This window comes from Pseudocercospora fijiensis (assembly GCF_000340215.1).
Source record: "Pseudocercospora fijiensis CIRAD86 unplaced genomic scaffold MYCFIscaffold_6, whole genome shotgun sequence".
In the NCBI taxonomy this organism is placed as follows: domain Eukaryota; kingdom Fungi; phylum Ascomycota; class Dothideomycetes; order Mycosphaerellales; family Mycosphaerellaceae; genus Pseudocercospora; species Pseudocercospora fijiensis.
This window is the reverse complement of record NW_006921537.1, coordinates 3,621,985-3,647,643: the sequence shown is the minus strand read 5'-3', so window position 1 is coordinate 3,647,643 and position 25,659 is coordinate 3,621,985. Positions and strand designations below refer to the sequence as shown.

Below are 25,659 nucleotides of genomic sequence, written 5' to 3'. Positions count from 1 at the left end.
ATAATCGACATAGAGGCGTAGGCTACTATCCTTCTTTAGTACGAACAGGATAGGGGCACTAGTAGGGCTGTTACTATACCGTATCCGGCTATTAGCTAGGTTTTCCTCTAGGTACTTACGCAACATAGTAAGCTCTCGTTTACTAAGGTTGTAGAGGGGGCTAAAAGGAACCTCCTTGCCCTCTATAATATCAATCTTATAATCCGTCTCCTTAAACATAGGCAACGTCGATGCTAAGTAGTGTTTAAACACATTAATATAGGTCTCTCGAATAGGCTCCGGTATGCGCTTAAGCTGTTTAGGGTCTATGCTATTAGGGGGCACAGGTTCATCGTTATTACTACCGAGTAGGTCGGCAGTTAGATTAGCTAAGGCGGAGGCTAGTGTTAGGTTACTAATAAACAGGACCCTAATATTATTAGGACACTCGCTAATATCGATGTATTTAATGTCCTCTTTCCGAGCGATTCTAAATCGCTATTACTAGCTGCCTAAGTCTATAACTATAGTATAGTACTTGAGAACAGGGTTGCTAATAACAATGTTAGATAGGAGGCTATCTATATCTACCGCGTAGGCAGTAAAGTTTAGTAGGCGCTTATTGCCGAGGTCGTCCTTTAGGGCTATATAGACATAGTAGGCCCTATAGGTCAAGTGCCGAGCGTTATTAAACTAAGCAAGGGTTAGCAGGTTAGTCCTAGGCAGTTGTCGAAGGTCTAATTGCTTAGCTAGGCGATAGCTAATAAGGGCACTAACTGAATTTCCTAGATCTAGTGTAACCTTAGTCTTATAGTTAGTCCTATACGTGTCCGATACGAGACAGGTACGTATAATAGCTAGCATAATGTCGATAGTCTTACGCCGTACAAGGCTAACAGTTAGTGCGGCGCTTACTCTTTTTTCGACTAATAAGAAGGTTAGCCTATAGAGGTAGCGTTAGCTGCTAAAAGGTGCTTTCGGTGTTCGGCGGTAGTACGGTCGATTCGGGCCTAGTCCTTAGGTTTGTCGCATTAGCCTAGTAGATAGCTAGTGCTGTTATAATTGAAGCACTTCAGTCCGGTTAGGGGATTGCTATAGCTGTTACCGCTATTGTTAGCCGAGCGATTAGTACTATAGGGATACGAGCCCCTTCTACGGCCCCTATCGCGGCCTCCTCTATATAGCCGCCGGCTACGGCTTCTTCTACGATCGTTACTATTCCTATTGTTAGCATTATTGTCTTAGTAGGAACCTTGGTTTCCTCCGCGGCTACGGTTGCTACGGTTGCTAGTAGGTCGGATCCTTAATTCTAGTCGTTACTAGAGCTAGATAGCTCGTTCGGCAGTTTCGACTTCAACTATAAACTAAATGCGTATAAGATTGGCCTATTCGAACACACGGCGGCGGTCTAACTTAAGGACCAATTCCTATCTCAATTTAGGGCGTATTTCGGAGATCTAGATAGAATTAGTTTTAGTCGGGAGGTCGTCTTCGAGGGTCTTTAAATAGGCCTTAAATAAGCGAGCTAATTGATTAGTCTTTTACTTAGCTCGAAGGTACTAGTCCTAAGCGTGTTGTTGCCTTAGTATAGGGTTTCTAAGGGTGTCTAGCATAATAGTTTTGTAGGTCTGCTACTAAATAGCAGTCTAGTTATTAAGGGAGTCAAAATGGTTATCCTAGGTGCGTTTTAGGTCGCCGTCAATGTACTGCATAGCATAGACGACTAGTGAATAGTCATTTAGTAGAGCCCTTAGTGCGTTTCGTTAGTTAAGCTTATAGTTACGGATGTAGTCGTTGTATTGCTTTCGACTAGAGCCGTTAAACACGGTACAGTCCTTGAGTTTAGCATCCTTCTTCTAGATTAGGACTAATAGTAAGGAAGGGCCTGCTGTCGGCTTAGTGTTAGTTGTTAGGGCCTCCTAAAGGCGGCGAATTTCGAGGAGGTTATCCTTTAGCTATTGTTCTTAACGTAGGGCAGTAAGCCTGTTTTAGGTGGCTTCTTAGAGTCTCCCTACTAGTTGGGGGCTAAAGGCTGGCTAGCTATATCGTCGGTTAACAATGTTGTTAAGAATGTCGTTAACAGGCAATTCTAGATTATTACCTAGAATTATAGGTTCTTCTTTAACAGGCTCTCCGGCAGGCTCTTTAGTAGGAGGCACTTTAGTAGGCACTTTAGCGGGAACTGTGCTACTAGCGTTGTTATTGCTAGCGCTGCTAGCGGTAGCACGGTTGTTGTTTCGTAATAAACCGGCTATTGTAAGGGGCGACACTAATAATATATTGTTAGCCCCTAAGATACGGATATAGCGGAATTAGTAGATATCGGCTTAGTATGCTTGACTTAGTGTAATAGGCCGTATAGAAGGCCTTGCTTAATAATTGGTACGGTTGTTTCGATAGAATAGTACGTGTAGGTCCCGTTCTTTAGGCGTAATATAGTTAGATTAGTCTTATTCGTAGCTATACTACTAAAAGCTTGAAATAAGGACTATCTAGCTACTACCCTTAAAGGGTAGATCGAATACTATATAAGAAGGGTATATTAGCAGGTAGATAGGGTAGTAGTAGGTACGAGTAGTATTCGATAAGGAGCTAGGAGGAGAGGGAGGAAGGCAGGAGAGTTAGCCTAACGCCAAGCGCCAAGCCCTGCCTGAGGCATCAAGACCCTAGCTTCACTCGGCCTAGTTACATGCCAATTACGTATAACCTCTTTAGCCCTAATATTACTAGGAATCTCGAGGCGGGTAGTCGTACGGTCGGCGCCCTTATAGACGTGCTTATTAATGTGTTTAATCGCCTATAATAAGCGGACCTGCTCGACGTTAATATAGGCGTTAAACCGCTTTAGTAGGTATAGATTGTATAGTACGATATAACGATTGTCGAAGAGGAACGCGCGATTCCTCCTCTTATTCTATATCCTCCCGTTACGGCGTCTACGATATTTCGGAAACGCGATATTAGTTACTACTATCTCGTCCGAGAACTCTATAGGGAATCCCTTAGAATACGTCCCTTCGGAGTATCGAGGTAACTATATATACGGGACGTATAGAAAGCCCGCGCTATAAGGTCTATAATATATATGTTCCTTAACTAAGTTCGTTACGCTACTATCCGGGTCCTCGGCTAGGCTCGGAAGCTTAGCGCGGATAAAGTTATCGATCTTAGATATAGTATCTAGCGCTTAATCGGGCGCGATCTATAGTAAGAGGTAAAGGTAGGGGAGGCTACGCTTCTAGTATTCGACTATCTAGTATCTCGCGATATAGCGACTAAATACGTTCCTATAATAGACCTCGTATAGAAACTCCCTAGCTTTCTAAATAAAGACCCTTATCGTAATATCCGGGCGGTCTATCGCGTCCTAATAGTCGAATAAATAACGCGTAATCTCCGGCTAGTTAGGGTTAGCCGTAAACGTAATAAAGTACGTAGGGACGCCGAAGTAGCCGACGATAGCTATAGAATCTCGGTAGTACTATAAAATCTACCGATCGCCGCCGACGTACGAGGACGGGAGAACTATTCGTAGAGCTTATAGGATACTATCGGATAATAGAGCCCTATTCGTAGGGACGACTAAACGGTTCCGCTATAGTAAACCGTAACGCAAGCTTCCCTCGCATTCCCCGTACTATGCCTTAGTTCGAAGAATATCGTAATATAGGTCTTCGCTAATCTATCGAGACAACTCTCGTTAGATATCCTATTTATTCTTATTACCTAATAGTACGCGGGTACTACGCTATTTCGGTTGTTTTAAGTCGTACGTATCCGCCTATACTTCTTTCTAATAGTTGCCTAGGAAAAGTAGGTCGTTTAAGTCTACTACGGTATATACGTCGACGTACAATTATTATAGGAGCCGGCGACCGTAGAAGATAGTAGGAAATTAGTTTAGTCGATAGTGCAAAATGTACCTAAAATAATCCCTAAGCGTAACGTGCCTCCTACTACGCGTACGAAACTAGTTCTCCTACGAAAACCTAGGAGTTCTAGCCGCCTAGAGGAGGACGTAATATATAGGGAAGTAGTATAAATAGTAGCGATTTATACGATATAGAGTAGTAGATACCTCTCCCGTACTTAACCGCTCTACTACTACAAAATCCCTTATTCCGCTAATGGCTTCTAGATCGTAATCCGGATAGAGGGCGGCTACTTCGTTTACGACCGGCTTATTATATCGACGCGCGTTCTATATACCTTCGTAGACTAAACTAAGGTCTATAGCCTTAAGAACGAGGCGCCTAGGTCCTTAGAAGGATATAAACATTTCCCGAGCCGCGGCGAACTTGTAATATAGCGCGTTATATTGCGTAATTATCTTATATAACGCGATTATAGTACCGTAGTCTAGCTACGGTAATAGTACAGATTTCTAGTTCCGGCTAGTATGTCTACGATCGCCGGATTTCTATATACGCCTCTTAGTAGTATATACGGGGTCGTAAAAGTATAGCTACGCGTATTAGGGATCTTCCGTCGGAGCGAAGAGACCGCCGCCTAAATAATACGCTTTCCCGTAGATCTAGAACGAACTGTATCCTAACACCCGTATATTACGCTTAGCTATAAATAAAGTTATTACGAGGCGGCAATTATAGGCTCGAATGTTCTCCTAGAACGTTCTTGCTTCTATATCCTTAGATAGGTCTATAGTAAGTAGTCGCTATAGTAACGGAGGTAGTTTAGGGATCGGAAATATACCTTTTACCGCGCCGCTACCGCAATATATTATAAACACTATACCGTTCTTATCCGTAGAAGAAGACGGTTTGCTATCTGCTCGGACGTTCGATACTTTACGGATCTAATACTTAGCTTAATAGTATTAGTAGGTATATACTATATCGCTAATATTAAGTATTACTACCTCGTATAGTATCGAGATATACGCCTTAGGAAGAGTAGACCTCTCTAGGCGTAAGAGGTCGGCGTTAGTAGCCTACGATCGACCTAGGCTACGGTACGCTTCGGCGACCGCCGTAGGGAGGGTATTATAATCGTTTAGACGTTTAAAAGATATCCGCCCTAGAGAAGGCTAACTAGCTCGTACCTAAGGACTAGAACCGCTAGCTCTAGCCCTACTAGCAGGGGCAGTAGTAGTGTCCGTTAGTATAGCTCTAGGGGTAAAAGGAAGGCTCGGTAGAAGTAGCGGTTAGATAGGCCCTAGCGACGGAGCTCTAGGCGCGATAGAGCTACTATTCTTAATTAAACTCGTAGAGTTAGCGTTATAGGAAGGCTCCGTAAATTCAACGTCTATCGGTCTAGAAGGATCGAGAAGGTCGCCGAAGTCGTAGTAATTATCGAAAGCGTCTAGACCGTATTTATTAGGGGCCTCTATATCTAGTAGCGTCGGACCTTGCCTCTCGGCGTCCTATATAACGGTGTCTCTAGGTAAGATAGACTAATCGTCCTAGTTATAGTCGCGACCTATCGGACTTAGTAGAGTATAGATACTAGAAGCGCCGCTTGCTAATATAGATATAGAATCGGACCTACGACTAACGCTCGGAATTGTAACGGTAGGTAAACTCTACGCCGAATACGACAAAGGAGATAGTATTAGACGTAACGGGTCGATAGTATATAACTCGTATATAGGCGGAGTATAGGGACGCTTAGTAGAAGAAGATATAAGAAAGGAGGAACGATCGGATAGCGTTTTAGATAAAACACCTTACGTATATAGCGATAATGCGCTAGGGAGGTCGCGCGTCGTCCCTAACGCCTCTAACGTATCGTTAAAGACAGGACTTGCTCGACGTAACCTAGGTAATAGTCCGGTAGATACGTCGTCGTACGCTAACTATAGATATATAGTATTAGAATCGTAGTTGCTATAGGCAGAAAGTTAGGCTTTCTATTAAAGTTAGGGAATGTTATCGCTCGAATACTAACCTACGCGCTAATATACTACTAGAGTATAGACTCTATAGAATCGTCCGTTCTTCCTCTAGAAGTTAGATACTAGTTTAACGATTTAATAGAATTTGTATTAACGCAGTTCGACTACTAGTCTAGGAGCGGGACCGATAACGGGAATACGGTTATACGGAAACGATAGCCTAGCGGAAGATTAGAAGATACCCGCTCTATACTTCGTCTCTTTATTTCTATACGATATCGTTTAGAACGGATTATCGTTTTATACGACGTTTATCCCCGTCGACATTTTAACTAGTAATAGGGAACTAGATCTCCGCTTTAGCTTCGGCTATCGTCGCGAACGCCGCAACTTAGATAGACTATCGTCCGATATTAGGTTAATCGTAAAGTCGGGCGGTATAAAAGAGCTAGGTATCGCTCGCTTCTTGCCTTTCCTCGCGCTCTCTATATCCGGTAGCGTAAGTATCGGGCGCTTAGATCTAGAAGAAGATAGAGTAGATAGAGAAGATATTTTAGGTAAGGAAGAGCTAAGCGAGTACGCCGTACTATAGAGTTCGAAGAATCGCGGCCTTTCGTACGAAAACCGAGGTAATTACAACGCACTATTAGTAGACCGACGACATCGAGGCGTCCTTATATACTATCTCTCGGAGATAGGGACAATTCTAAGAGCGAGCCGTTGTTTTCTCGTAGAGATCGTCGATAATATAAGCGTTAAGGTACGCCTCGGAAATTAGGATCCTAGAGCGGTATAAGATATACGAATTGTAAAGAGTCGATATTAGGGATCTTAGTTAGGAGGGACCGCGGCTATTAGCCTATCTACCTCTAATACTTACTAGTCCTAAGTTGTTTATAGATAGAATAGCTAGATATTCGATATTACGAAAGAAGTCTAAGATCTAGGGAGAACGAATCGCGAAGAGTCGATAGCGGAGACCCTAGTTAGGAGGGCTAATACGATTAGTACTTACTTACGAATTGTAATAATTCGGAAATTAATACTAGGAAGTTCCTTTAACGGAGCTAGTTAGATTATTAGAATCCGTAGATTAGAAGATTCCTAGATCCTAAGGTAGTATTAGCGGAGTATATAGATTAAATAAAGGTTACCTAGAATGCTATTTCTATACGAGCCCTCGAGATCTAGTTTAGACAAATTATCCCTAACTAGTTAATCAAATCTAGGGTATATAGTTTGCGAGAGTAGTAGGATACTCGCCGGCCGAGATTACGGAGGAGGACTAAGTACGAATAGTAGGTTCGTATAGGGTAGTTCGTATAGAAGGGAGAGAGAGAGCGAGAGTACTCGGTAGATAGGCGCCTTTTTAACCGATCCTAAGAAAGCTCTACGTTTACTAGCGTAATCTAGTCTTACGTAGTGTCGATCTCGCAATTTCTCGACGCGGAAAGGCTATAGGTACCCTATAGAGCGCCTAAAGTTAGGAGACTAGTAGGATAGCTACTAGATTCCTTAGGCGTTAAGTAGATTGCTCTATACGGGTTCTACCGGGAGTACTATCCTCTAGTCGCCGATTATTAAAGAGAGATACGTATATAGCTAGGGGCTATTTAGAAAACTAGATCCTACTAGAGCTAGTAGTATTAGTAATAGCCGATTAGAGGTATTAGGCGAGGACGCCTATAACTCGCCTTTAAGCGTCTAAGATATTAGCTCGCTAAACGATAGTCCGGTATATCTAGAGATAGTGTCGTAGGCGGCGGATATAGAGGATTTTAATATAGAAGAAGGTAAAGAAGCTATAACGGTGCCTACTACGCCTAAAGGAAGGTAGATCGCGGTTAAATATATAGACTAAGCGCCGGTTAAGACTGTATATTCTAGGAGGGCAATTTCGGTATTAAAGGCCTAGATTAGCGATATAGTACGTATACGCTAGCTCGGATAGTATATTCTTCGGCTTGATTTCCCGTACTCGGCGCTCTTAAAGAGCGATATTCGTTTAGGTAGTATCGCGCAATTCTAAAGACCTTTATTTCGAAACCCCCTAGTCCTAAGTATATCTCGAAGTAATATACGCGCCGCGTATACGTAGCTACCTGTTTGTTTATATACGTAACGCGATCTAGAAGTAATATATTAACGCGATTATTAATACGAACTTAGAGCGCGATACGGACATTAACCGTTATTCTATCGACCGCCGCCCTTCTATATACTTCGCGTAGTCTAGTACGACTATTTCCCCCTCGATTTCCTTCGCCGACACTATTATATTAGCGATTAGAACGCGCGCGATAGCAGACTAGGAGGACGTCGATTTTATAGCTATTTAGTAGTAGGAGCTAAACTTCGCCGCTAAGTCGCTCTATAACGAGAATAACGGCGTTAAGCCGGAGACTAGCCCTATCTTCGATCGCCTAAGGGAGAACCGTAGAATAGGCCGGTAACCGGATATAGCGTACCGCGATAACCGCCGCTACGATATATACGCTAACGAGATCGTAGTAGCGGTTAATAGAAGGATAAACGCGAAACTAGATACTAAGTTTGTAAGTGTTAGCGCCGCGTATAGATATCGAAACTAGAGCTAATAGTAACTAGACGTGCTAGTACGAAATAGTAGATAGCGGCGTAGTCGAGCTTATTTTTTAGCTAAAGGACGATAGCTCTTTCTACCCCTTCGATCGTTATAACTTCTTAGAGGCAGATAGCAAGATTCCGGCTCTAAAGAGATTCGTAAATTAGCCCGTCGGGAAGGATTGCCTATTTTTAATCTCGTACTAACCTCTATAGGCTCGGATAGGTATATTAGGGCGAGCTCCGTTTCCGGACTATCGCTATAGAAGACTACCCTCTCGCCGAATACTCCCTCCCGCTTCTCGTATATCCTATCCTCGACCCGTAGTCGCCTTCCTTCGAATTAGTAAGTAAGGTATAGCTATTCTATACCTTCGACCCGAGGTAGCTAAGCTATATCTCGACTAGCGGACCTAGTACTAATCTAACCCTACCTAGCAAATAGGCCCGCCTATTCTATTTTCTAGTAGAAGGTACTCGAGGCCTCTAATATAATATTACGTTCCGCTCCGTATAAGATAGGGAGAACAAGTATCGGCCCTAGATATTAGAGAAGGCGTAGAATAAGGCTAGCTTTAGATATACGGACTAGTAACCTAAGATATTATAGAAGTAGAGAGTTAGCGACGTATACCTAAAGGCTATTAACGAGCTAGAGTTTAGAGGTAATTAACGGCCGTATCTAAAGATATCGCGATTCCGGTAGTACCTAAATCGGTAGAAATAAAATAAAAATAGTCCTACCCTTACCGTCGCCTATATCTAACTATATATTTTACTCTCCTCTTCTATACTCGCTACCGCCGCGAAAATTGTACCGACCGCGTACGCCGCTAATCCTCTATTTACTCCCTACTCTTTCGGCGTCGCGAAATGCTAGTAAGACGTATCGATCCGCGCTATCCTAACGGCGAAAAGGGAGTCCCTTTTCTAAACCTCGCCCGCTCCTTACGTCGTCTCCGCTAGTCCTTTATTTACTACCTACGCTTTCGTCGTCGCGAAATGCTAGTAAGACGTATCGATCCGCGCTATCCTAATAGCGAAAAGGGAGTCCCTTTTCTAAACCTCGCCCGCTCCTCGCGTCGTCTCTACTAATCCTCTATTTACTCTCTACCGATACTATATATACTCCTATAGCGAAGAAAGGCGAGGTCGGATAGGAGCGGCTTTCTAATACGTAACCGGAGCTAAGCGAGCGGGGACGCTTATAGCCGCTACGTAAATAGAGACCTCTAGCTAATTAGGTAGTCCTAAAGGTTATACCCTCGCTAGTTATTTAAAGCTAGCCCTAGTTAGCGAGATACCGAACTATATTCGCTCGAATATATTAGCCGACCGTACCTTTAAAGGTACGGTAAAATTAGTGTAAGGCGATCTACGATCTACTAGATCGTCCGGATAGGGGGTTTAATTCCCTTATTAGCTATAACTTTTTTTTTAATCTATATAATTATCTATATTCTATAACCCTCTAGCTAATTAGATCGGTTCTAGATAGCAAGAGTTATTCGCTCGTAGTCCTTATAGAGATACGAGGTAGCGACTAGCGAGGGTATAACTTTTAGTATTAGAGGTTCGAATCCTCTATTAGCTATCCTTTTGCGCTCGCGTAAGGCGGCCGGCTATAGCCGCGAATTCTAGAGTTCCTATACGTAATTTTCCCTATATCCGGGAGCTACCGCGCTAAGCGGGAGCGCCTACGTGTTTTAGGGATACTAGAACTTTATATATATAAAAAAAAAACCCTAGCCTTCTAAGGTACGTGCTTTCTTATCTATACTAAGACGAGATAGAGACTAAAACTAAACGTATCGGTCTATCTAGGGCCTCTAACTTGTCCGGTACCGCCGCCTATTTAGAGAGCGTATTGTCTTTACGCGTAGTAAGAACGAGATATAGCTTTAAATATACCCTACGCGCCGCTACGCTATCGAAGACGTCGCGTAAGGGCAAATTACGGCCTAGAGACGATAATAAGTATAGAAAGTTTATAGACTAAAGGAGATAGATTGCTCTACCTACGATACCGTACTTAGGCTCCTCCGCCTTCTTTCTAAGTTACGATAGCGTCTGTCTCTAGGGCGCGAGCACCGTACTTATAGCAGTCCTAAGGAAACGTACTACTCTCCTATTCGTATATATATCTCTAGACGATAAAACTCTCTATTCCTACGCCCTATATCGAGGATTACTATCGCGTCGTCTATATCGATTTAAGTATAACCGAAATTAGTAGTATTCTATACTAACTATAGCCTCCTTTTTATATCGAAGTCCCTTTCTGCCTCTATATCGAAGAAGTCGTAGTATTTAATATAGCTATCGTTTCGCGGGAAGTCGAAGGGTTAGTTATATTATAGTAAAGCATCGATAGCGCTAGGAAGACAGATTTCCTCTAATAACCGCAGGTCGTACCTAACTAGGACCCTCTATATAAAGGTGCTATCCGTTCGGCTCGTTATAGTAGGATACGTATATAGAGGAATAACGACGAAGCGATCTATACTAAACGGCTTTATAGTAGTAAGCTTTATCTACGCGAATTCGATCTAGAACCGGTTAGTAAAAGCGCTATATTCTTAGGGTGCGCGACGGATATACCTAGCGACAATACCGAGGAAATAGCGAGTTAGACTTTTAGAGGTATAGTATCGGCTCGAACTCGTCGAGTTTGTCGAGCCTATTAGTATTCGTATCTAGATTAACGTAGACGATAGACCCTTCTATTTGCTCTTCCTATTACGCCTAAGTAGTAATAACGTTAAGGTTACCGTCTAGGTACTTGTCCTACAACTACTTAGGTATAGAGATCTATAAGAGTTAGCTTTCTACTACTATATACTAGACGATATACGAGAATATATACTACGTATTCTTCGTCCTAAGACTCCGTCCGCTAGTAGATCTTATTTATAACTAGAGATACTAATCTCGATATATATCTAGACGGCCGGTAATCTATAATACTATAGTACGGAGGTTTAGGAAAGAAGCCGTTATTCTTATCTATATTACGGTTCTCGCGTATACGGCGTAATACCTCCTTAGTAACTAGCTTATATATATCTTATAGCGCTTCTTAATATACCGGGGCCCGGCCTATAGCGAGCTATTAGCGAAGTCGTATAGAAGCGTAGAGGTACTTAATCTCGGCTATAGCGCGATTTAATTCCTAATATTAAAAGGCTCGCTACGGTATACTATATAGAACGTCTATCTCTATAGCTCGATATTAGCGAAGGTAGCGTACGGCGACCGATATACTAGAGACTTACTATTAGGGAGGGCTATAGCAGCTAAGACCGTATAGGAGGGGCGCCTTTGTCGAGGTCGCTACTAGTAATATCGATAACTAGAAGGAGGTAGATATAGCTACGTAGAAGTAGTCGCTATATTAGTTATTATAGTAGTAATATTTAGACGACGCGTAACGCTATAATATTACTATTTGTATACGTAACCGTCGCCGCGCGCTAAGCCTATACTAGCTAATAGATATAAAGCGACGATATAAAGCGACGATATAAAGCGACCCGCGATAATAATAACAGCCTCTTATAACGCGACGACGAATACGCGACCTTACGCTTGCTACTCTAGCTTAGATCCTACTACTATAACGTCGGTATCGTCGCTAGGGAGGTATTAATACGAACGAAGTCGTTAAGGACTCGAGTTAAGGCGAAGGAGCTCGTTATCTACCTCTAGCGGTATAATCCGGTAAGATATATCTTCTAGAGCTATAAATTTATATCGTATCGAGGGATATAAAAAGATGTCTATTAAGTAGATAGTACGCTAAAAATTATAATAAATATACTAAGATTATCGTAGATTTCCTTCCGTAACCTCCCTAAATACTATATTCTCCCTTACGCTCTATACTACGATTGCCTACGCCTTAGTTTATTATAACGCTCGACTCGCTATAACACTCCTCTAGCGGAGCGAGACCGAATAATAATAATAAAGGCTTTCGCTAGATAGGAGCGCTATATATAGTTAAGAGACAACTCTATATCGCTACCTAGTCGAAGCCTATACTATTACGGAGGAGCCGGAAATAGTCTAAGAAGTAGGTTATCTTAGTATACTTATCGCTAAATAGGGCTAGGAGCTATACCGTCCGTTCCTAATTACGAGTAGTACTCTCTAAGAGCAAGGCGACGCTAATGCTATAGCCGGATATTATATCGAATTAATACTAGATCTCGAGGACCTTTATAGCCGCCTTATCGGCGACGTCGTTATAGAAAAGGCTAGTAGCGATATAAAATACCTTAAGAGGCTTCGCGATAGTCGATCCTTCTACTAGCTACGATTCGAATATCTACCTAAGGTCTAGCTTCCGAGGGACGATACTAAACAAAGGAAACAAGCCGAACCGCTATAGATCGAGAATCCTCTATAATAGGCTAAGCAATAGCGAGTCTTACTATATCTTTATAAAGAAAACTACCGACTCTTATAGTAATTCCTACCGAGTACCGTAAACCTCCTTATACTAGAATTATTAGCCGCTATATCGGAGTACGACCGCTACTATACTACTTACTATAGCTTTCTATACCTCGGACCCTTTAAGACTATAATCTTAAGCGTACGTCTTCGCGAGTATTATAGTAGGCCTCGAGAGACTATAATAGGTAGTTAGTAGCGGGCCCTCGTTAAATCTATACCGGTATAATACGAATAAGTATCTAGCGGCTAGGGGAGTTAGATCGAGGTCGGTTCTAGTAGAGTCTATAATAGTCGATTACAATATTAAGTTATTATAGTAGCAATTAATAACCGCGCGCCTACTAAAGTCGTTATATTTCCGGACGTAGGCGCGTTATACGCGGCTACTATAGTCGTATACGCGACGCGCGCCTTCTTTAGGACTTACGAGCGAAGGATACTATAATTTCGTATAGCTTCTCGAAGGCTATAGAGGTCGATAGAGCTATAATAGCGACTAAAAAGGTCGATAGTATCGCATTTATAAGATCCCGATAGCGGAGCTCGCGATAGTAGGGCCTCGGTACCGGTCGTACGTACTAAATTACGCTTCCCGTAAGGCTACTAGCGCGATCGAGTATACCGCTTTAAGTAAATACTATCGGATAAGATATATATAATAAATACGCCCTTTTCGAGACTACTATCGAAGTTATAGCTTATCGCGGTATATACTACGACGTCTACGCCCTTCCGAATCGCTAAGGTATTAACGTTCCTCGCGTCTACTAATTAGAGGCCGCGGTTAGCCCGTTTTAAGCCGTACTAAGCCTAAAGGGGCCCTAACTTTTATTAAGTTGTTATATTTTAGAATTATACGAAGCTACGATAATACGGAGATAAAGTGCTATATAGCGGCCTTCTTAACGCAATGTCAATTTATGTAGATTAGGTTCTTAGTCAGCAGTTTCATCGAACCTTCCTCCAACGCGCTCTTGGACGCGTTCCAACTTTATCAACACATCCAAGCCTCACGACACACTCCGAACAGTGAACACCATGCCCGTACAGATCATAGATCTTTGTGAGTCTGATACAGCTGAGGCTGATCCGAGCGCTCCCGGTCCGGCTGGAGTGACGGCAAGAACTTGCGATAAAAGAACTATTCAGGAAGTGGTCCTTGAGAATCATCGGAAGTCCAAGAACCACCCCGTTGTCTGGAAATGCTATCGGCCACAAGGCTGTGGGAAGAAATTCCCCGATATTTTCAGCTTCTTCACACATCTCTGTTTTAGTTCGCGGACTCCTGAGGAACGCTCTGCATTCCACATGAATATGAAAGAGATTTATGGGGATCATGGGTTGCTCTACCCGCCCAGACGGGCCAGGATGGTACACGGCTACAGTGCTATCGAAAGTGCTCCAGCGAGACAGAATTCGCCCGTGGAAGCTTCCTTTCAAGACGAATATGCATCAGATGGCAGTGCTGCTGATTGTATGGGTGACTGCATGGACGATGAGGGAATGTATCGACATCTGGTATGCAGTTCGGATGCTGGAAGGTTTGACTGCAGATGGTGTGAACAGCCGTTCGGCTCCCATGCTAGGTATCTCAAACACGAGAAGGACGAATGCATTGTGAAGCTCAAAGCAAAAGAAGAAGGTTACGACTCCGCACAAAGTGAGCGTGAGTGCGCCGGCAATTGCGCGGATGAAGACGGGGTATATCGTCACCGGAAATGTGACGAAAAGTGGCTGCCAGGAATAAAAAGTCTGGAAAAGTCGTATCTGGCCTTTGTGAGGAGTCAACCTCGTCGGGAATGTTTCAAATCACGTGGAGGATGTGGAAAGAGCTTCAAGACCACTTGGGGGTTTGACAAGCACTCTTGTGCCAGAAATTCCAGAGATCCGACACGTTTCACGGAAATGATGCTGGAGCTGATGAGTAAAGGAACACAACATACACCGAAGAAGATCAGACGACCGCGAACGTCATTGCAAGGAACCAATGCCAACGAAGCTGGAGGGACACATCAAAAACTGGCCAAACCCAGTGAGACTGGCATATCGGAGGCTGAGCTTGTCTTTGCTGCTATGGATGCCATGAGTCCGCCCTCTACAGAAGTGCGACAGTTTCTGCGGAGTCTAGCTAGGCAGCATGCAAATAAGGTGAATGGCTGACAAAGAGCCGGAGCAGCAGTCTTACTTGAATTTGTACTGGACAATGTCTCTCGTGAAAATTTCTTCGACAATGGAAAAGATCGAACATGATGGAGAAAGCCTGGGTTAGGCGGTACTCATATATTAGAATGGCGATTTTACAATCAAGAAATCAATCAGCAAGCAGTCGAACTTCGACCGAGCAGATATGCCTTCTCAACCACGAACTCAGATATCTGAAGAAAGAATTGACACGCCAGCAGCACCGGGACCCAACCCTGCTGGACATGTACAGGATGATGATGAGCAGATGTCATCTCCACCATCGCCCACAGCTGAGCGTGGACACGATGACGACGAGCAAGCGTCTTCGCCTCCATCGACAATATTCATCCTCTCCCCGATGACACCGCACGCCTCTGTCCAAGTAACGGCTCCGCTCACCACTCCCATAGGCCGATTCCTTCCCATGGGGCAGTCACCTGGTGCGCCTATACGTGCCTACGAAGCCGAAAGGACGAGATTGGAACAAGAAAGGTCCGCTTTCAACAACCTTCGATTGAAGCATGTGTTGGGGCCTGTACGTATGGCTGCGAAGAATCGACTGCGTTCTAAGTCTGAGCCGCTTCTGGCAGGTAGTAGCGGAGATCCTATCGGAAGATTGAGAAACGAGCATCAACAGTATGTGCGGAGTCAGCGCGCTCCTAATGACACCGAGATGTCTCCAAGTCGTCCCGGTCTCGATGAGGTTGCCGATCCCGTTCTCAATCCTTCGCCGCGCGGATTCATGCCTGTTGATGCAACACCTGAAGCAGAAGAGCAGACCCCTCGTACACCAAATCGAAAACGATCCTTAAGTCAACTGCTCAAACTCTCTGCCGAGCTTCACGAGGGACTGTCGCGACTGGCGCAGGGAAATGGTGAAAGAAAGACTAGGAAGCGGAAGCGAACGTAGTCTCGATCAAGTTCACTGCTACCTATGATGATAGCAGCATCTTCCCACACTCTCACGATCGTCGCCCGATGTTTCTCTCTTCAATCAGCTTGGAACGGCAGCGGCTTCGCAACGCATCATCACATCACGCAAATCTCCTTTGGGCACGGCATCAAAACCCCCACATCAGAATATTCTCGTCAACACTATCTTCACCGAATTCTCAACGATGAGCCTCTACTACCATTGCCCCAGCTTCTTCGCTCCCTAGCTCTCTGGAGGCTCCGGGAATCCAGTAAGATCGAGGTTCATTCATGCTCTCTCGGAGCGCCAGCTAGGATGCGTGATCTTGGGTATTTCTTGACAACGGCATTCAATTGCATTATGGTAGAGAAGAGCTTCGTTGAGAAAAAATTCAGGCGCATGGAGAAATTCTAGGTAGCGCTGGGTAGAGTCGTATCAAGACCAAGACCGGCCCAAATTTTACATGTACGCTATTGGATTTAATCTCAGATTTCGAGTTTTCATGATGAATGACGTGCTGTCGATTGTCCAGGCGGGAGAGCTTCCCTTGTTTGCTTTGCTTCCTTTACAGTTCCCAATATGGTTCGTAAGCTGGCACTCGCCAGTCTTCGTGTTGATTCCGTCCTCGTAGTCGAACTGCTCGACACTGTGCTTACTAAGTGCGGCATGGCCCGAAACACGGGTTGATTGGACGAGATTGAAACCTTCTTTGACTCCGTATCCTCCTCGATATAAATTCGACCAAAACATATCCCTAAAACAGATTCAATACTCTATCAATATACATCGATCGAGACACCTATACACAGCCGAGACTCTACTCATCGACTTGCGAACCCTGTCCTACGGCCATCGCATCCACCAAAGACCGCCATCGGTCAATTCGTCTCCTTTCAGCTCCGTCTGCGACCATGCTCCAACTATCGCAAATTTCAACCTCTTCAGCCGTCCACGGATCTAAATCTCTCTCTCGAAGATCTTCAGCAGTCTCTGAATCCTCGATCTGGTCGGGAATATTGCTGAGCCACTGTCGCAAGCGACTCGAGTTCGCAGTCACAATCCAAGCCTTTTCTTCGCTGATACGATAACCATCGTCAACGTCATCGATGAAACCAGACGCGATGTTTGAGCCTAGCGGTTGAACACCAGCCTCGCAAAGGGCTAACTTGGCGTTATCGTATTTCTTCTCTGCTTCGATGAGCCAGCTGGTTAAGCGCCTGGATTCCTGTAGCTGTCGCATATCGAGCTCAGTTATTGTCTCGACTTCTTCACCGGAGTTCAGTCTTTCAGCGCGTTCCTGGAGCTCTTGGTCAAATTTTGTTTCTCGGGCGAGAAACATTTGCTGTGCATCTTCGAACTGCATTTTGGACATGGTGAAGTTGTAGTGAAGTATATCCACTTCTGGGTTTGAGACGTCTGGGAGATCGTCGAGCGACATGACCGGAGCGTCTCCTTCATCTGGCTCGGTTTCGGGTATGAGACTTTGCGCTGAGTCTACAGCGTAGCCGCCGGTTTGAGACTGAGACGCTTCGGATCTTTGTTTTTCTGAGGATGAGTCCTTGTCTGCGGCGTCAGATCCATCCTTCTCGATGTTCGTAGTCCGGCATTTCTTGGTCGTGCGACGAAGACCGCTTTTGAATGCTGATATGGTGGCTGAATGCCTGATCTTATGCAGTGGCGTCAGCAGCAAAGCAAGCTTTCCTGCGAGAGCGAAATTTGCCTTCATGGTATAGGGTCTGCCGTCTATCGTGCGAATTCGGTCTCGATTGGGGGCAGAGTAACTCGAGTGATACTGCAAAAAATGAAGGTACGTGAGCAGTGCCAACTCCGTGAAGAAAGGTGCTCTTATAAAGGAAATGTTTGCTTAATCGTGATAGGGTAACAATGCTTTGTCGCCAGTCTGACTGCTTATTCACTAGTGAACAGTGCCATTCGCATTACTCCCGCCGCCCTGCCCAACACAAAGTTGGGCTTGCACAGTGAACGAGGGTGCATTCACACAATTCGATTTCGATCATTACAAGCCTGCTGTACTGCTCCAAGCCTTGGCAGTCCATTCCTTGCTTACCAGCAGGTCTTGCTCCTGAGGATAGACGATCATTTCCCGACGAGAAAGATGAAGCGTATTGCTCCTTGATTTGTTTTGCGCTTCATCGAATTTGCATTTACTGGTTGCTCTGCTGAGCTGTTTCAACTAGTGGTTGGCATTCACTTGATCTGTCGAAAAGCAAGTGTGAAGGAGTATTGCCTGTGAATGCTCCGTTCACGTTCGACACTCGCTGAAGTACTTCTAATTTTTCTTCGCTAGTAGACTTACTCTCCTCACACTGGGTCCCTAGCTTACAACGACACTGAACACAAGCTTCGTGCCTAACTTATACAATCTAAGCAATCCGCATATCCACGACCCTATACTACAAGCGAAACTCTCATCACCATCAGCATGACCGGTCAGCGATTCCTCGGGTTTCTCCCGAAGAAGGACAAGAACCCGGCGGAGGTCTTGAAGGATACTACTAACACCCGACAACTACCTCCCAATCAGCTATACATTCCTGCTACCACCCCATCGGACTTGACACTTGGCAAAGAGAATAATGTACATTCTCAACAGGCCCCAAGCACGAAGGAACAGAATCAAGAGGACGATGGATTCATTCGACCAAAGCACCAACAACGGAAGTTCGATCAGAAAGTCCACGAAGAAAAACTCACCGCGGCTTACGACCATGATGCCAAAATTCGTAATGGGCATCGAAACATGGATGGTGACTGGGGTCGTGAGCGCGAGAAAACGCAGGGAGCCAAGAATATGATCCAGGAGGCGCAAGTCAAACATCAGCAGCTGGCCCTAAAGAGAGCGACGCACACTCACAAGCTCAAGCGGAACGAGCAATCGACGAAAACTTCATTCATCGGCAGGTATGGAACCAAGTCAACCGTCGCAGCACCCCTCAGGACGGCGCTTCATCAAGTTCTCTTCTCCGACCAAGTACCAGGTTTGATCGTCCGCCACACCGATACCTTCCCCTTGCCAGCAGGCTCAACGAAGAAGGAAGGCGATCCAGGCGTCTGGAAGGATCGCAACGGTGTGCTCCAAGAAGACAAAGCACGCACTTTCATCATCGATACGCGCCACGTCCGACGCGTCAAGGAGTGTAGAGTCTTGACTCACGGCGACACTGGCCTCGCAAAAGTGCCAAAGAACGAATGGGTTGAACACCTCAATTTGATGCCGTATAGCGCCAAAGAAGAAGACTATACGCCGCAGAATCCTAATGCTCCGATTCTAAAAGTCGAGTATAAGACCGGTAGGGGAGCTTTGGATCGTAAGACTATGGTTATTCGCCTCTCCGATCCAGTGATTCGAGACGTCGACTGCGACGACTTAGAGAAGATTGGTGCTCTCACTGGGGAGAGTCTTAGGGTGCTGCAGGACTCTCTTCGCAAGCTCGAGGGTCGCAATGCTTTGAATGAAGGGAGATAGAGAAAATCACCTGGCAGGTGAGGTGAGTTGTCAGATTGACTGAGCGACAGAAAGCATGACGGCGTTTGGAGTTTTTGAATTTCTGGATTTGGATAACGCATAGCGTAGGAGGCCGGCGAGCCTTTACTACGATTAGCTAGCTACATTTATACATGTATACAGCACGGTCTCAACGATTAGTGAGTGAATGAGTGAATAATTGGGCTTACAGGCCGCTGTGGCATGTGCCAACCGTTGGCATATGTAGGCCTGGCTACGTCAATACGTGCACTACCTCTTCGCGTATATAAACAAACCTATTTGAAGCTCGTGATCCATTCTCGTCAGTGTCGTACATGTAAGGAGGGCCGCCACCTTCGAACTCTGCAATCACCGGAACGAGTCCCGCGGCAATGTCGAAATTCAGCATGGTGCGCTCCAAGAGACGATGAGATGTGAAAAAATTGGGCCATACCCATGCTTTCTATACATCTTATGCCCGCCTGTTACTGAGCAAAGCATCGCTCTCAAACAGAAATACCATACCATACACCACCACTCCCAACCCAAAATCTCTCTCAATCCTCCATCTCAACATCCCCCTCCTCTTCCTCTTCCTCTACACCCCTCTCCCTAACCGGCAAAAAAACATCACACATCCCCGTCCCCATCCCCCCAACCTTCCCCACCACAATCCTCGCACTCGGCCCCTTCAAATCCTCAACTTCACCATTCAACACAGCATCCTTCAAAAAGCTCACAGTAGTCTCAAAACTCATTTTCATAAACGGACTAACATTACTTCCATAGCCCATGCGACTGAAAGCCTGATATCCGCCATTCCTCGTCATGTAATCGGCAATCAACATGAGGTGGCGAGGATCTACACTGATGCCGTGACCGCCGAAGACGCTTTGGAGTTCTTTGACGATGGCGGCGCGGGCGGCTTCGACGCCGTAGTAGAGTAGAATGTCGTGGATGGAGTTGGTGTAGATGTGGTTTGGGTTTATGGCGTGTTGGAAGTCCCACATTGCTTTTATGTTGACGCCTGAAGCGAGGAGGGTTGGTGTGGGAGTGACATCAGGGCTCTTCTTTGCTGCGTCTTTGAGGGCTTCTTCGTCGAGCATGCAGCCTTCGATTTTGTCGACGTGTTGGATGAGGGAGTTTCGGAGGGAGGTTTCAAGGAGGTTAAGCATGAGGATCTTGGCGGTTGTCGAGTCGTATTCCATGACGAAGTTGCAGTAAGAGCCTTTTCGGTCGTCGAACTCGAAGGAGGCGATGTCGTTGGTCTTGTCGGAGCCCTTGATCCGATCGAGACGGTTGGCAGCGATGTTCTTCCGATCGGTTCTAAATGACTCTTCGGGCTCTGGCGACCCGCTTTCTGAACCGCCGTATGCTTCATCTTCAGGAGGGGCGTCTTCAGGTTCGGGCGTCGCATCCCTTCTTCGAAGATCGCGCTGGATGTCTTGCTCTTCATCGTCTTCGAAGGCCTCGTATCCAGCCTGCTGCTGGTTGCTCTTGGTCTTGTCGCGGGTAGCATCGTCGTCTCCCTCGCCATCTGAGTCGTCATCGCCGCCCTCGCGATCGGCCTGAGGATGCGTCCGCTCCTGTTCGACTGTGCCCTTGCTCTTACCAACTTCGCCCAGCGCGGCCTCCACGCCCTTGAGTGTCTTGGCATCACCGCGCTTCTTCAGCTCTTTCCGGACGGTCTTCTGGAGGACTGGCAGGAGACTGTGCTCGATCGTCCGCACAACATCCTGGACAGTGATGGCGTACTCGCGTCGGTATTCATCGCTCGGGAAGAAGTCCAAGCGAATACTGTACTGTTTCGCCTCGCCATATCCAATGCCCTTGCCGACCGTCTCGGAAACAGTCACTTTGTCAATGATTTCTGCCAGACTGAGCTTGCTGATACCCTTTGCAAACTTTTTCGCATCTTCCGCAGAGATACCACGATTCATGAGCAGCGTCATCTGCGGTGTTGAGATCTCCTTCGCAGCAGTCATCACGATTTCTCGTAGACGAGGAATACCTAGTGTGACGTTCTTTGCAGCGTGACCAGCCAAGTGGAAAGTGTTCAGCGTCATCTGTGTGGACGGTTCACCAACAGACTGGCCTGCAACGACACCGACAGCTTCTCCCGATTCAACCACTGACTTGAGGTAGCGCACCGCAAGAATGTGCTCTAGATTCCGTTTCGAGAGCGTTGATGGCCCATCGACTCCCTGCTTCTTATCCCTCACGAGCCTATGAGGATTGCTCTCAATGTAGTCGCGGATTTGCGTGAACTGCTTCTCGCTGATAGCTCCGACATGGTTTGCTGGTGAATACAACGCAATTGCAGGATCAGAACTGCCAAGGTCCCCTGTCTTGCGGAATTTCTTCTCAGCGGCTTTGTTGTGATCCTTTGCCTCTTGACTGAGCAGTCTGTCGAATGCCTCACCCATCTGCATGCTGTTGAAGAGCGAAAGGTAGTTCTCTGCGGTGAACTTGTAGTCATCCATGTACTTCGCCTTTCCGACATCGAGGCCATCCTCGCCGTACAAGAATTGCACCACACTGCCATCTTCTGTGTTACGTACAGTCGTGTCGTACTCAACGCGTAGCCCTTCCATACCCTTGATCAAGCAACGTTGAAGGTATCCAGAACGTGAAGTCTTGACAGCTGTATCAATGAGACCTTCTCGACCAGCCATGGCGTGGAAGAAGTATTCTTGCGGGCGGATACCTGTCAAGAAACGGTCGACAATGTATCCTCCTGCCCGCACGCTGGAGTCGAAGGGCGCAAAACAAGGCAGAGTCTTCCCGCTGACCATTACTGGTACTCTTCGACCTTCCAAGACCTGTTGACCTAGATTGCAAGAAATGAGGTTGACGTTCACCTTCGATCCCTTCGCACCGGAATTGGTCATGGTCTGCATCTGGTTCTTCGGGAAAGGCTTGGCAAGTCCAGCAGGCATGCAATCTGTTGAAACCTGGCTACTGAGCTGTGCTGTAGCAGCGTTGGAAAGCAGATCCAAGCCATGAAGTTTTGCGTCTTCTCGCACGACATCTTCCAGTCGCCGCTTCAACTCTTTGTCTTCGCTCGTCGGCTTTTGGTCTTGCAGCGACACATATTTCGATGCAACTTCCAGACCGACAGTCTGTGCGCCAGCCAACGCTTTCTGTCTGCTTTCCTCGCCGTTTCGCGTGAATATCAAATCTTCGACGCCACAAGAGAATGCGCGCATATGAAGCAATTTTGTCAAGAGTCGACCGAGCACGCTGAGCAGCTTACCAGCGATTGTGTGGCCGTAAGCTTCGTAGACTGCGTTGACGAATCCACCAGATGCAGGTCCGATCTGCTTTTTGTCAAGGATACCTTGCAGCAGATCACCATCTTTCACGATCACTTCACCCTCATCCTTGCCAACCTTACCCCACATCGTGGCAGGCGTTGTGCTCTTACCGTTCATGGTCAGGCCCTGAGCGCCTTGTGGCTGCAGGTTCTTCAGAATGGTGCTGACAACCTGTTTTCCTGTCCACATAGGCTTTGGCTTGAAGACAGCTGGCGGCACTGTTTCCACCTTGCCATTTGAGCAATGCCCAGATTCCGGCCGTAAAGCTGCATACAGCAAATTCATGTAGTCTCCTCGTTCGAAGAACATGTCACGACTCGTCAGCCAGACACACATCGAGATGTGGTCTTGAATGAGACCTCGAAGCGGATTGCCGGCGGTTCCAGACAGATATTGATGATCTGTGTCAGCGATGGACAGCGCTTCTGCTCTCGCTAGCTCGTTCTGCGGGAAATGCATGTTCATTTCGTCACCATCGAAATCGGCGTTGTAAGTGTTGCAATTTGCATAGTGCATACGAAGTGTCTTCTCTCCAGGTAGTACTCTTGCTCGATGACACATCATAGACGGTTTGTGGAGGGTGGGCTGTCGATTCATGATGACAATATCGCCATTGTTAAGATGACGATGCACTTTCTTCGGTCGTGCTCCTCGTGTGTTGCCAGATGGCGAAGGTGCAAGTAATGAGTTCGCCAAAGCTAGCCGCTCTTCGGGATTTTTCCTTTCCAAGCTTATAACGGATCCATTCTCGCTTTCTATTGCAACAGCGCCAGGCCAGATGTGAGGTCCGTTCTGTACAGCTGCTTGGAGTTCTTCGTAATTCCATTGCGTGACGGGTTCCGGATATGTCAGCTTGACAGCAAAGACTGGAGGGACACCAATCTCATTCGTCTCAATGTTCGGATCGGGCGAGATGACAGTACGAGCAGCGAAGTTGACACGCTTACCCATCATGTACTTTCGGAACATACCTTCCTTCTTCTCCAGTTTCTGCTTGATGCCGTCCGGCGTTCGGGCATTCGCAGCACCTTGCAAAGGAGAGCGGTCTTTGTCTATCAGCGTGTTGACGTTCTCCTGCAGCACAAGCCAAGCGCTTTCAAGGTCGGCATATGTCCGCTCTCTGTATCGCGTCTCCGCTGGCTTGCCGCCACTGAGTTCTCGCTGTATTTCTGTGATGGTGTCGCAGTTCTGCAAAATGCTTCGGTATGCGCCGTTTTCCAAGGCTTCACTGATTGCACCATCTCCTTGTCTGGCCTCAGGTCTGAAGCGATTCGGAGGAACAAGCAAGGTTTGAAGGAAGAACATGTCTGCCGATAGACCTTTCCGGCTAGCTTGACCATATACCAAGCTGAGCACTTCGGCATCGCTTTCAAAGAGCTGCTGAAGCTGAGCATAAACTCTGCTGGGATTGAGATACTCGTCCTGAGCTTTTGGCTTCTTTTGGGCTCGAGCGGCAGTCTCAGCGGCGCCATCAATGACCATGGCATCTTCAAGGTCACCGCCTATGATAGTCGGCTCTCCTTCCGACTCCTCTTCCACCTCTTCTTCCGAAGTTCGATCGAGATCTGCCACAGCTTCATCTTCGTCTCGTTTTCTCTTCCGACTTCGTTCAGCTCGGAGCTTCCTCCTCATCTCAACCAACGGATCCCTCGCCTTCAAGCCTTTCTGTACCATTGCGGCATGATCCTTCTCACTCAAGGGCTTTTTGAAGAGCTTCACGAATCGATCCTTGCGATAGCTGTGATTGATGCCTCCACAATTTCCGCACCTCTTGCCCTTGTTGATGTTGCTCATAAAATCCTGTATTATTCGCCGTCGCTCAGCGTTTGTTGCTTCCGACTTGGCAGTCGATAATGTGCCATTCCTTCTCGCTCTTTTGATGGCATCGTTCACATATTGCTCCAGCATCAAGGAAAGTGCTCTCGTGTCCGCGTCCCCAGCATCGGACTCGTCCTCGTCCTGATCCACATGTGCGCCTGCCTTGGTAGGATCACTCGCAGCTTGAATCTCCTTCTCTTCCAGCTCTTTCAGCTCTTTCAACAGACCGTGCCGCACCAGCCTCAGCTTGCATATGAACCTCGTAACCAATATGCGCTTCATCTTGAGCTTGCCACAGTATATGCATGCTCCTCGCAGCAATCGCAGGATCTGGTCGAAGAATGTCGGGTGGTAGCATGGTACCGGCAGTTCTATATGACCCGGGTGACCAGGACATTGCGGGTTCTTTAAGCCACACGTTGCGCAGGCATTGTCCATGAACTGGCCCAGCTCTGCACTGTATAATCCACCAGGAATCGGGTTGGCGAGAGTGTCGAAAGTGACGGCGCTCGTGATGCGCTTGGCGGACAATTGGCGCACATGATCAGCTGTCAAATAGCCGAACCTGACGTTGGATATCTGCGACGATACGGGCTGCGACGGATTCATTTTGTCGTTGTGCGTCTGCCGCTGCGATCACACCAAAGCCATATCGAGCTCTCAGAAAAAAGTCGTTCCTGCCTCGAGGTTAAAGTTCAGGCTACCAGAAGCTTGGCCCTCGCCTGTTCGGATTTCCCGCCGGGCCGCCGTCGCCCGTGCGCGCAGATTTGTGACTGCAGAGAGCCGAAAACGCGCCAGACTCTCACACAGCAACACCGCAAACATGACTGGAAAGCGCCCTCACGAAGCGAATGGCGCTGATATTGATGCCAAGAGGCAGCGAGTTGGAGAGGAGACGGAGCTGGAGCGGAAGAAGAGGGAGACGGCGGAAAAGATGGCAGCACTGAAAGCAAAGATTGCTGCCAATAAGCCAAATGGAGCGAGCCCAGCAACAGGAGCGGTGCCAACAAGACCACCGCCTCCTCCGGCAGCACCAGCAGATGATCAGGCCGCGAAGCGAGCA

At 46.5% G+C, this 25,659-nt stretch overlaps 4 protein-coding genes across 4 annotated transcripts; 2 read left to right on the top strand and 2 right to left on the bottom strand.

Annotated features, from left to right (window-relative positions):
• Positions 1-13,886: 13,886 nt before the first annotated feature.
• Positions 13,887-15,196, top strand: MYCFIDRAFT_211825 (uncharacterized protein). The gene has a single exon (XM_007930385.1). It carries the CDS (start codon positions 13,916-13,918, stop codon positions 15,035-15,037), a length of 1,122 nt encoding a protein of 373 aa, XP_007928576.1. The 5' UTR covers positions 13,887-13,915; the 3' UTR covers positions 15,038-15,196.
• A 1,595-nt stretch (positions 15,197-16,791) lies between these two features.
• On the bottom strand, positions 16,792-17,700 carry MYCFIDRAFT_176650 (uncharacterized protein; the record flags this gene model as incomplete). The annotated part of the gene is made up of 1 exon (XM_007930384.1): positions 16,792-17,700. One exon carries the CDS (start codon positions 17,698-17,700, stop codon positions 16,792-16,794), a length of 909 nt encoding a protein of 302 aa, XP_007928575.1.
• A 75-nt stretch (positions 17,701-17,775) lies between these two features.
• On the top strand, positions 17,776-19,564 carry MYCFIDRAFT_176649 (uncharacterized protein; the record flags this gene model as incomplete). The annotated part of the gene is made up of 9 exons (XM_007930383.1): positions 17,776-17,813; positions 17,874-17,963; positions 17,999-18,145; positions 18,173-18,193; positions 18,217-18,241; positions 18,314-18,340; positions 18,364-19,432; positions 19,462-19,483; positions 19,516-19,564. The coding sequence occupies 9 exons, from the start codon at positions 17,776-17,778 to the stop codon at positions 19,562-19,564; spliced, it is 1,488 nt and encodes a 495-aa protein (XP_007928574.1).
• A 454-nt stretch (positions 19,565-20,018) lies between these two features.
• On the bottom strand, positions 20,019-25,205 carry MYCFIDRAFT_64562 (uncharacterized protein; the record flags this gene model as incomplete). Its single annotated transcript, XM_007929861.1, has 3 exons — positions 20,019-20,821; positions 21,074-24,293; positions 24,351-25,205. 3 exons carry the CDS (start codon positions 25,203-25,205, stop codon positions 20,019-20,021), a joined length of 4,878 nt encoding a protein of 1,625 aa, XP_007928052.1.
• Positions 25,206-25,659: the final 454 nt, after the last annotated feature.